General features: G+C 39.8%; 1 protein-coding gene across 2 annotated transcripts in view; it reads left to right on the top strand.

Moving 5' to 3' along the window:
* Nucleotides 1–12,538, top strand: part of CCDC146 (coiled-coil domain containing 146) — a 130,564-nt gene that overhangs the window by 96,848 nt on the left and 21,178 nt on the right. For both annotated transcript variants that reach the window (XM_006049862.4, XM_025291061.3), the window contains 5 exons: nt 2,807–2,864; nt 5,035–5,211; nt 7,258–7,331; nt 8,193–8,420; nt 9,065–9,251. In XM_006049862.4, coding sequence (XP_006049924.2) covers nt 2,807–2,864; nt 5,035–5,211; nt 7,258–7,331; nt 8,193–8,420; nt 9,065–9,251 — 724 coding nt within the window. The remainder of the gene's footprint in view (nt 1–2,806; nt 2,865–5,034; nt 5,212–7,257; nt 7,332–8,192; nt 8,421–9,064; nt 9,252–12,538) is intronic.

Genomic DNA, 12,538 nt, shown 5'->3' with positions numbered 1-12,538 from the left:
AGTGGGGGACATGTGTGCTGCACAGGTGCAGGACTGTGCGGTGTGATCATGGCCTTTGTGATTACTTCCTCTGCCATGGTTCGTTCCCTGCGGGCGCTCACCCAGGGGTATAGTAGTCATTTTCCATTCTTAGTCCAATAGCGATAGCAAAGTTGGAACCAAAAACCAAACATCTGATAAGAAAGGAACAGAGAGATTACTTTAGTGATGCCTCTGGAATTCCAGAAAGTTAGACTGACAGAGGGACATGCAGATCATCAGGATTAGTAGTAAGGAAAAAACTCACAGCTGAACAGATTTTACCTTCTAAATGTCAAAGAAAAAAAAAATGTTCTTGTGGCAACCAAGAACAGAAAGAGCTTAGAACAGGTTTTGCTGCATATAGTCCTCCTAACTGAAAGAGAAGCACCTTGGATCCATGTTTAAAAGGCAGATCCAACTATAAAACTAACGATTCCACTTTCTGTCCAGGCCTTCCCACCCAAGGTAACATTTGAGTTGCTCACATACTTCCTATGTAATTCTTATTCTTGTCAGAGTTTGAGAACTGTTGGTCTCCAAAGAGGTTCTCAGCCCTGAATACTCTCAGAATCAGCCAAACCTTCTCTCAGTAACCACTCACTGTGTGCTCAAACACTTCCAGTGATCGGGGCTCACAGCCTCCACAGCAGCGCAGCCCAGCTTTGGACAGCCTGGCTCGTAGATGGCTGTTGCTTATATTGGATAAGAAACTGACCTTCTACGACTTCCACCCAGTCAAGCTGGTTCTACTCCTGATGGTGGATGATGCCTCACGCACTTGGCAGCACACACGGCTTCCATCATTGCTTCTTCGCCTACAAGTCCTTAAAACCAAAATCCTTTGATGACATGGTTCAGTTACGACTCTTGCTGCAGAAAAGAAACGAATCCTGAGCAGCTTTGATGCTGATACACCCCTAAGTCAGGAAAGCTGAAAGTGTCAGTTTTAGATTTTAATGTCAGTTTGAAAGGTTAGAGGTCTATGTATATCAAAAGGCACACACACAATAACTTTTTCTCATCCCAGTAATGCCCCCCAAAAATGAGAATCCGAAAAAAGACAATGAATGAAGATGCCTATTATTATTTATAAAAGCAAAAAATCTAAAGCAATCTAAATTCTAAAAAACAGTGGAATATTTCGATAATAGTGTATTCCAGGTAAAGCTTGATACTGAACAGTGCCTTGGAGGCAGATAGAGCTGAGTTTGAAAGTCAGTTTAGCCTTGACTGGTGACTTTGGAAGAGGTGCCTCACTCCTCAGTTTCAATGTTTCTTAGTGAAAAAGGGGAAAATATATGATTGAAATTTAATTAATTTAAAATGTTCAAAAGAATTATCCATTTTACATTTGCTCAAGAAAAAAAACATTTTGCATTTAAAGAAGAGACTAAGTCTTATCTTGTGGGAGAGTCTCATGTCACCATTTTGAAATTCAGGCACACTCAGGTGGGCTTTGCAACCCAGCGATGGCAGCACACTATCACCCCCTGGTGGCAACACGGCTGAGGTGCAGGATCAACAGCTTGGAAGTAAAATAGCAGTGTATACACACGTTGAGAGCATGAGACGGTTGGATGTCATCACCAACTCAATGGACATGAGTTTGAGTAAAGTCCAGGAGTTGGGGATGGACAGAGGGGCCTGGCGTGCTGCAGTCCATGTGGTCGCAAAGAGTCAGACATGACTGAGTGACTGAACTTAACTAAATACACAAGCTCTAAAAGGAAGGGGCTTCCCTGGTGGCTCGGATGGTAAAGAATTGGTCTGCAATGCAGGAGACATAGGTTTGATCACTGGGTTGGGAAGATTCCCCTGGAGAAGGGAATGCTATCCACTCCAGTATTCTTGCCTGGAGAATTCAATGGACAGAGGAGCCTGGCAGGTGACAGTCCATGAGGTCGCACACTTTCTTTCTTACTTTCTAAAAGGAAAGGTATAAGTATTCAAAACTCTGAAGAAATTCAGCTTCAGCCTACAGTCCACACAACTAACCTATAAAATTCTGTGTGGCGCACAGTTATTGCAAAAACCTTCAATTTACTTTATTGCAAATATAGTTTCATAAAAACAAACCTGGTATGCATGCCTCTTTAGACCTTCTGGCTAGTGGGATCTGCTCATTAGATGGAACCAGTAAAGGCTGTATCAGTAATCCAGACAGGTACTGCTGCTGCTGCTGCTAAGTCACTTCAGTCGTGTCCGACTCTGTGTGACCACATAGAGGGCAGCCCACCAGGCTCCCCCGTCCCCAGGATTCTCCAAGCAAGAACACCAGAGTGGGTTGCCATTTCCTTCTCCAATGCATGAAAGTGCAAAGTGAAAGTGAAGTCACTCAGTCGTGTCCGACTCTTAGTGACCCCATGGACTGTAGCCCACCAGGCTCCTCTGTCCATGGGATTTTCCAGGCAAGAGTACTGCAATGGGGTGTCATTGCCTTCTTCAGACAGGTACTAGTTTCTTGTAAATAATATAAAGAAAAAGCCCAGAGCCTGCCTGGAAGGAACCTGAGTCTGGAGGGGAGGTCGTGATCCCAAGCAGTTACAATGTGGTGAGAGAACTCCTTTGATGGGTGTGCGTACAGTGTTAGGGAGGACTGGAGAGGGAGACCCTACATGAGCCTGTGGGAGTCAGTAAAGCCATCACCATGGATGGACACCAGGCTGACAAACACACCTGAGAGTGCATCCTGAGAAGAGAAAGTAGAAAATTATTACTGTGCAAATAGTTTACTTTTTTGTACTTTGTCAAAGTTGATTTTTTTTTTTTTTTTTTTTTTTTGCAGCTTAGTGGAAGAAAAAAACCTCATACTAAAGGAATTTGAGAAGATACCTAAGCCAGGAGTAAGTCTTAGATGATCTAGACTTTGTTAAATACAGCTGGATTCAAACAACCTTTTTGATAAATATTAATGTTTATCACAGAAACTATATCCTGAAACATTTGAAAGACCCAGAAGTCTTAACTATGGATGATGATGAAAGCAATACCTGTATAACTTCTGCAGTAAGCATAAGTGTGCCTATTACAGGATTTAGCTGCTTGGCATCTAATTTAGGTTGTGTTTGGTTGGACAATATCTGCTTTGTTTTCAGAAGAAAAAAGGATTCTATGGTTGGCACTTAAAAACATTATTTTTGCTATAGTTATTACTCTTTTTAGCTTCCTGAATGTCTCAAGCTGATTATAAGAAATTTTTATACAGATGTATCACTTAGTAATTCATGCCTAACAAACTTCCCTAAAACGTACTAGTTTAAAACAACAGCCATTTCTCATTTTCAACAGTTGTGAATTCTTCTAGCCTGAGCTGGCTCAGTTGGGGTAGGATGGCTTCATTTGTATGTCAGTCATTTTGGTGTAGTTGGTCCAAGGTCCAAGGTCTAAGGTCACATGTCACTGGTTAGTCTCATGATGATGGAAGGGTTGCCGGTCTCAAGAAAGAGACAAATAGTCTCAAGAAAGGGCAAACCTCAACACAAGCAGGTTTTGAGCCTTTGCTTAAATCACTGTTGGTAACATCACATTGGTCCAAGCAAGTCATAGTGCCACATCTGGAATCAAGGGGCAGAGGTCCTCCTACATCTAAATATGACATAGCCATATTGCAAAGAGGCATGCGAACAAGATTAGGAGGAATTATGTCCCTTTCTTTTGCAATCTATCATAGAAAGTAAATGGAAAAATCAGCACACATCACATTAAATTAAATCACATCACACTCGCACATACACCTTCTGAATGGTTTTATTAAAAAAGTATGTTGTTGGTGGTTTAATTCCAAGGCACAAAAACCTGTTAAACATAAAATAAGATTACACATATGAGTATGAATATGCTGCTGCTGCTGCTAAGTCGCTTCAGTCGTGTCTGACTCTGCTCAACCCCACAGACGGCAGCCCACCAGGCTCCTCTGTCCACGGGATTCTCCAGGCAAGAACACTGGAGTGGGTTGCCATTTCCTCCTCCAATGCATGAAAGTGAAAAGTGAAAGGGAAGTCGCTCAGTCGTGTCCGACTCTTAGCGACCCCATGGACTGCAGCCTACCAGGCTCCTCCATCCATGGGATTTTCCAGGCAAGAATACTGGAGTGGGGTGCCATTGTCTTCTCCTGAGTATGAATATACATCATATTATATATGAATGTAAGAATGTATATATATATATATATGCATATATATGTATATATTATATACTATAAGTATTCCTAACCACCATTTTCAACAGAGATTCTATGGGAAAAAGTATTTTGAATTTTAGTTTCAGATCATAGGATCACTCACCAATTTTACCCTCCAGGAACAGCAGTGGAAGAGAGCCATATGCAGAAAGGCCAGAGAAGGCTAAGTGGATCCTTCCCCTTAGTCATTAGTAACATGTAGCCCTCCTGAGTACAAGAAGGCTTCTCTCTCATAAGTTAAACACTCCTCAGATAATCAGTCACGGGAAACAGTCAAAGCCCTGTTAGGAGTCTGAGGCAGAGGGCATTTGAGGAGAATGTCCATGAGTTAGACAAGTAGTATTAATGAGAGTAGGGGATTAAGGAATGTCAAGGACTAGAGACATTCCAAATATGAACTCCCTAATCTTTAATTCTCATGTGTGACTCAGACTAACCATAACCTAGATATTCAAACATTATTTGTATCTGATTTGTCAAATCACAAAGCTACTAGAAAAAAGGCTGGAAATTTTTACTAATGCTTTTTGGTATCAAATAAACATTAACTCAGAAAAAGGAAACATTTAAAATGTAGGAAGACTGAAAAGAGCATTAATTTAAAAAAAAAAAAGAGTTCAAAAATCTAATGTAAAACATTTAACACATATAATTGCTATGCATTTATTGAAGAGGTCAGAAATCAAAAGTTTCATTTAACTCTGTAAGAAATCATTTATGAAGCTCAAAGCAAATATAATCAAAATGGTAAGTAAAATTTTTAATTTGATTTTTAGCCAAACAGATGCTTGCTCAGACTCTGTATAACCTGATGATTTTCATGCCTTTTAAAGGAAATGGAGAAGAAGATGAGAATATTGAGAGAAAGCACTGAAGAATTGCGTAAGGAAGTAATGCAGAAGAAATTAGAAATTAAAAATTTACGGGAAGATCTGACATCTAAGCAAAAGCAATCACTAAAGGAGCAGAAGGAGCTAGAAGAACTGCTTGAGTATCAGGTCACCTTAAAGGTGTGCTGCTTCACTCGCACATATGTAAACACTGATCTGCAAGGACATAAAATGCATGGGTGTCATCACACTTTTTGCATTGACTACATAGGTTTGACAAAAACCAAGACACACAAACTGAAATGTTATGTAGTTGTGATTGATCCTATCAGACTAAACCTGGGCTCTGGGGATTCACAAAAGATTTCTGAATATTCAGTAGCATCACTCCTAAGTTGGAGCCCTGACTGGGAGAAAAGGTCTCTCTAGAACTCATCAAGCATTTTCCAATATTAGAAAGCAGTGTCACAAACACAATCACTTCCTTCAAGAGCAACCAAATGTCCTGACCTCTTTATATATTGTTACTACTTTATCCTTGTCTGCCTGTTTGATTCCACTTCACTTCCCTCTCACTGTGAACATTATACAAGACCCACATTTATGTTTTCAGTTCAGTTCAGTCTCTCAGTCGTGCCTGACTCTTTCCTAAAACATATTTGTGTTTTAAGAAATAATTAAAATTCATTGCATTTTGAAATATTTTGTAACAGGTCTTGAAACAATTTAAGTAACCAGAGTTATTTTTTAAAGCAACACATTTGAGATGCCTTGGCTTAGAATTAGGATTCACTTTGACCTCCTTAGGAGATGAAGCAGTCAGCCAAGACATACCCAGCTGCCACCTAGAACATGGACACTGAGCCGAGATGGATTTACAAGGAACCCAGTGAAGCTAAGGCTTCAGCCCCTCACATGCATTAACCGCCTCCAAGGCCCTGAACTTAATTTAGCATTTGTAACTTGTGATTCTTTCTCTTAAAAAGAACGTCCCAAACTGTACAAGTTTTAGCCTCACAAAATTTAGATCTGCTCAAGACTGAGCAAGACCCCAGAAATATATCACATTGCAGGGATGTCTTCAAGCCCCTGTGCTACCCCAGGACCCAAAGTCCAGTATGATCCTCAGGTGGGAAGGGGCTCTTTCACAACCCCTGCCATGTATGTACATACCATTCTTGAGGCTAAAAGTGAATCTTCTGTGAATCCACAGAGCACAGTGCAAAGCGGTGTTAGACAAAGTTAGCTTCTGATCTTGGCCTTGCTGCTTAGAAGTTATGTGACTTTGGGAAAATCATTTACCTTCTTTTAGCCTCAGCCTTAGAGATTAAGATGCATATTCAGGGATGTAAAGCTCTAAGGAGAATCCGATAGGTGAGTGAGGGAAACAGGACAGAGCTGCGGAAGAAGTCAGGCCAAAACATGGTTTCAGGAGACCCCTAGTTTCAGTCTGATCCCATGGGGAACTCAGATCATGAATCGCACCAGAGAAGTTGTTCCACCCTGAGTCGGGGGTGGGCTGCTGTACCTCCACATCAGTCACAGCCTGTGCCCCTCTTCCTTCCATCCCCCTACCCACCCACCCTTCTGCACCCCACCCGCCACCAAGGCAACTCTGCACAGCCATGGCGCTCTGTGGAGAGAACAAGCATAAGCTGTTGCTGCTGCTGCTGCTGCTGCTAAGTTGCTTCAGTCGTGTCCGACTCTCTGCGACCCCATAGATGGCAGCCCACCAGGCTCTGCTGTCCCTGGGATTCTTCAGGCAAGAACGCTGGAGTGGGTTGCCATTTCCTTCTCCATTGCGTGAAAGTGAAAAGTGAAAGTGAAGTCGCCCAGTCGCGACCGACTCGTGGGGACCTCATGGACTGTAGCCCACCAGGCTCCTCCATCCATGGGATTTTCTAGGCAAGAGTACTGGAGTGGCTTGCCATTGCCTTCTCCAGCCTTCAAAACCTCTGAGGGATCGGTGTATCTCCATAAAGAGAACCTGGGCAGAGCACCCACAGCATTCGCTACAGTCAGTTAGCTCCTCTTTCAAATGGTAACCATGACCATCTGAAAGGTCATTATGAGAATTAAATGGAATAATTAAAGCACACTGCAGGGTACAGGACAGATAGTAAAACTTCTACACCTTGTAGCTCCTTTCTCTCTCTCCTATTTAATTTGCTTAACTGCTTCTCATCTAAGAGTACATAATTTAACACGGCTCCATTTCTTTACTAGGATGAAGTGGTCCACCATCAATCCATCCCTGTACAAATTGGAAAAGAGATAGAAAAAACAACACGCAAAAAAGTGTATGGTTTAATGTTTTTTATTTTCTATCCCTCCGGCCCACACTTCCCCAAGTTATGTGTGCATGCTAAAACAAGAATATTAGCCACTGAACATATCAAATTACTGCGATAATTTTAGAAATATCTGCATTTGGCTCTAAGTTGTACACATTAAGTTCTTTAAAAGAATGTAGTGCAGCCCATTACTGTCATTCCTAACACTTATTTATGTCTTAATTTTAGGATAATATTCTCTTTCTAATATATAAATCTTGTCTCTATGGAGAGTAACTGACTTTAATAGAACTGCATATGGAATCAGTTGTTTGAACTGTGTAGAATTTCATGGCCTAGATATGTCAGCCAGCCAGATGCCTGAAACCCAAAAAACAGTAATTCTTCACTTGTCAGCTATCTGTGTGCATAAGCCCCTACACATTTAAAGGAGATTGGAGGCGGAAATCACAGAGAAAATTCTCAAAGTTTGGAGGCACCAAAAAAGATATATAAGTGGAGATACACAAGCCTGGAGAAGAGGGGAAAGACGAGACAGACAGTAGTAGTGGTTCTAAAACCCAGGCCCCACCAGTGCCGATGCTGAGAGGTTTAGGTCAGTTCAGAGGATGAGGGTTGAATCCCAAGAGATGGTAGCGCCGGGGACCTGGGGACAAAGTAGGGAAGCTGGACAAATGCTTACCCTCAGTGACACTCAGTCCCACTCACCTGTGGTCTTCATCTCACTTCTGAATTTATGACTAGACCTTCTGTTGCCTGGTTAGAAAGTACAAACAGGTGAAGACATCCAGGGCTCAAAATAAGGCAGATGTATATGTGTGAATGTGTTGTGTACATACATATATATGTGCGTATGTATCCCCACAGAGAAATGGAAAAGAAAAAACTTGTCTTGGAATATGAACTCAAAGAGCTAAATGATTCCCTAAAGAAAGTTGAAACCAAAATTAATGCTGTAATGGAAGAGAAGGAGGATGTAATAAAGGAAGTTGAAGGCAAACGGGCCTTACTTGAAATTAAAGAGCGAGAATATAACCAATTGGTCAAGCTATTAGAATTAACTAGAGAGAATGAAGCAAGCTCACTAACTGAAAGGTTTGTTATATTAATGTGTTTTGTCATCTAAATATTTCTTTGATTTCTATTTTAAGATTCAAAATAATCTCAGATTTATATTCACTTAGTAAACATTTTCATAGAATTTTAAATCATTTTACCATTAATAAAAATATATTATTAAATAAAGCATTTCCAAGTATTTTTCTATCCTTTATTCTTCATTGTCCTCAATTTCTTGTGACCAAATCTTAAGGACACAATTTATTGTATTTTTTTTTTTAAAGTTTCTCTAATGTACCTCTGGAAAATTGTATTACTGGAGTGTGCTATAATTGAAGGATTTTTTTTTCCCCTGTAGATTACAGCATTTCTGAGGTAATCATGATATTTTTCCTAAAAGGAGCAATTCCATAATGTGAGTCTCTAGGAGAGTGTTAATTCCCATTTTTAAGTAAAATGTCAGAGGAACTAGGAGCTTCTGTCTCTGCCAGTTTGCTCTTCCATTTGGGTTTTTATGACTGTGACACTGACAAGAACTTGCAAACAAAAGTGCTTCCGGCATTTACTTAAAATTTGGTTCTAACATGAAAATGGTTCTGTACATACCTGCTGACCATGCTACCCTGAAAAAGGGCAGTTGATGACAAATCACCTTCATATTCTCTTTTTACCTGGAACAGAGGGATCTTGGATCTCAATTTACGAAACTGTCTTATTGACAAGCATAACTACCACGATGAACTTTCTCGTAAGCAAAGAGAGAAAGAACGAGATTTTCGAAATTTAAAAAAAATGGAGCTACTCTTGAAAGTGTCCTGGGATGCACTCAATCAAACTCAAGCACTGCATCAGAGGCTTCTGTTAGAGGTGGGTGCTGAACACTGCTGTCTGGTTTGCAAGCTCAGTGCCATCTTTTTGTTTTTTGGTTTATTCTTTTTTTCCTTTGGGAAGTACTGGTGCAGCTTGTGGGATCTTAGTTCCCTGACCAGGGATTGAATCCAGGCCCTCAACAGTGAGAGCACAAAGTTCTAACCATAGGCAGCCAGGAAATTCCCTCAGTACCTTCTTTTAGAAGCAAAAATATTTCAAGAACTTGTTTTTGCCGTCAATAGGGAAAGAGGGAAAGGAAAAGAACAGATAAAAGATAGCTTTAAAATGCATCAAATCTGTTATAAAGGCCCAGTCATACAGTATGTTTCAATCTTTTTGTTATCCCAAGATTAGAGAAATGTCTTATTGGGATCATGCATCAGCCTAGCCATGGGAGGCAGTTAGGCCATCCAGTTCTGGAAGAGCTAATGGGTTCACTTTAGGGGAGAACCAAGTGAACCACTATGTTTGAAAGAGTTCAAAGAGTCAGATCCAGAATGCTGTTACTGAGACTGTAACAGTTAGAAACAACACCAGATCATGTGAATATGGATAGACAGCCAGCCTGCACCTCCAATTAGCCAACACCCATCAGAACCCCGTGTCAGCTCCCTGAATAATTTTGTGTGTATCAGAGGTGTACTACAGCTAGAGAATGTTCATTATAGCTATTACCTTCTTACTACCTCTATGCTCCCATATGGAGGGATTTTGGTCCCATTGTCTCTGATTCCCTCCTCTTTCACATGGACCAAGCACTGCTGAAAGGCAGTGAATCATAAAAAGGACTGCATCCCTATGCCCAGGCCTTGGCCAGTGCTTCCTTTGGTGAAAAGAGATCAGTCTCTGAGATGAAGCAGCTGGGGGTACAAAAATCATACCTGTTCTCTTCAGGATTGTCATGGTCCATGACCTTATAGAGGTTCATGACCTCAGAAATGTAAACAGGAGTTTCCAGCTATGGTAGACACTTCCAATTCTAACCTATAAGCCTAATTCTCGTCTCCTTCTGGGCATAAGGATGGTTTATACTTCCTTGTACCCTCTGCCATTGAGCAGGGTCATAGGACTGGTTCTCGTCAATGGATTGTGGGCAGAAATGACACATGGTCCTTCCACCCTAGAGCAGTGTGAGAACCTCTAGCCCCTTCCCCCGCTCCCATGGCCATTGTGGTGACTTCCAGTGATGATATGGAAATGTTGTAAATGACTGCATCCAGGAATACTGAGCCAACTGTGGTCTTGGAGAACCACCTTGACTGGCCACTTTGTCAGAGCAAGAAATAAGCTTTCATGCTTTTGGGTAATGATAGTTAGGCTTGTTTCTGAGGCAATAACCTATGCTATCATGATTGAAAGACCAACTTTTATTAAATTGTGAAAATAACTGGTAGAGTTATGAATGTTCTAAATGACTAGGTCTTGATCTTGCTGTCAGATGGCACTCATGAACTTTTTTATATCTCATTGGGGTGAAAAGTGCTTTTCACACTTTTACAAAACAAACAGAATGTTTATTATTTTCATTATTAAAACAACAGTATTTATTTTTCTCATCTATTTTTAATAGTTTTATTAAAATTCCTACATGTAGATTGATTCCTTTATAACTGTGAAAACATTTTCTAAAAATGTTTTTTTCTATAAAAGCTTACATTTTCTACATCAACCATTACACTACTTTTTTGTTGTTTTCATGGTTATTTCCTCATCTATCCATTTACTTTCATTCCTTCTGTGTCCTTATCCAGGTGTGTCTTTCATGCACAGCCTATACTTTTTAATACCTAGTCTGAAAATTTCTGCCTTTCAGTTCTTGTATTTAGTCCAAACGTACATTTGCTGGAGAAGAAAATGGCAATCCACTGTAGTATTCTTGCTGGGAAAATCTCATGGACAGAGGAGCTTGGCGGGCTGCAGTCCCTGGGGTCGCAAAAAGTCAGACGCGACTGAGCATGCTCAGATACATTTGGGCTTATGGCCGCTGTATTACTATTGCTTTTTCTCTGTCTCTGTTTTATTAATAAAGCAATCCTTGTTTATTAAGCAAATAACCATAGTAAGATTTATTTAAACAATAATAGGACAAAAATTATCATTGCTTTTAATAATCTACTATGGTGATTCCAGTAGTAAGTGAAGTTAAGTCTATTAAATGTGTTTCTAATGCTTAGGAGCCTTACTCCACCATCTTGGTGACTCCCTCTCTCTCTCTCCTATGTTGGATCCCGTATTCCACGAGTCTCTTCTATTTCTCTTTTGACTTACTCTCTTTTTGTGGGAAGGGGATATTGTCCACCTTTCCTTGAGAAAAGGTGAATGGAAAGTAATCTTTTAAGACTGGTGTGTCAGAAAATGCATTGTCAGAACACCTTGCATATCAGGAAATATTTTATCCTTACTTTAGCTTAACAGATAATTAATAATTTTACTGGATATGACATTTTAATTGGAAATTATTTTTCCTCATAATGAAGATACAGATCAATTGTTTTTTATTGCACTACTAAGACACTTGGTGCCATTCTCATGCTTGATTCTTTGTTTGAAACCAGTTTTTCCTTTTTTCCATGCTGGAAACTTGTAGGATTTTTTATTGCCTCCCGAAATTTAAAATTTCACCATGAAGTTCCCACTTGTGAGGCTCCTATTTTTAGCCATCATACTGGACACAGAGTGGGTTCTTTGCATAAAGAGACTTACGTTTTTCATCTCTGAAACACCATCTTAAATAATTTCTCCAAGTTTGTCCACTTTTATTTTACTATTCTCTTTCTGGGACTTCTATTATCCAGATGTTAGACCTTCTCAAAGAATCTTTTTAATTTTCTTGTCTTTTTTTTTCTCATATTTTCCATTGTTTTGTTTTTCTGGCTTGCTACAAGGGAAATTTCCTCCACTTTTTCTTCCATTCTGTTATATTTTAAATTTCCATGAGCTATTTTTTTTCCTAACACTTATTTTTTATTGTACCCTTATGCATACTACATATCATTTTTTAATCTCACCAAAGATATTAATAATAGCTTTTTTTTTCTTTTCTCTGCAAGTTACATTATTCTGTTTGTGTGTGTGTGTGTGTGTGTTTTGTGTTCTTGTTTATTTTTTCTCTTTCTTACTAGAAAATTTTCTCATCTATCTGGTAATCCTTAGCTATCAAGTTACATTTGAGAGTGAGAGTACTATAAAGCTAACTGCATGCTGTTTCTGATGATGAGGTTTGCCACTATAGATTTATCTCACTTGACACAAATATATAAGGGATTTCTCTTGACCAAAGAAGA

This window comes from Bubalus bubalis, chromosome 8 (genome assembly GCF_019923935.1).
Source record: "Bubalus bubalis isolate 160015118507 breed Murrah chromosome 8, NDDB_SH_1, whole genome shotgun sequence".
Taxonomy (NCBI): Eukaryota; Metazoa; Chordata; class Mammalia; order Artiodactyla; family Bovidae; genus Bubalus; species Bubalus bubalis.
This window is presented reverse-complemented; position numbering and strand designations above follow the sequence as displayed.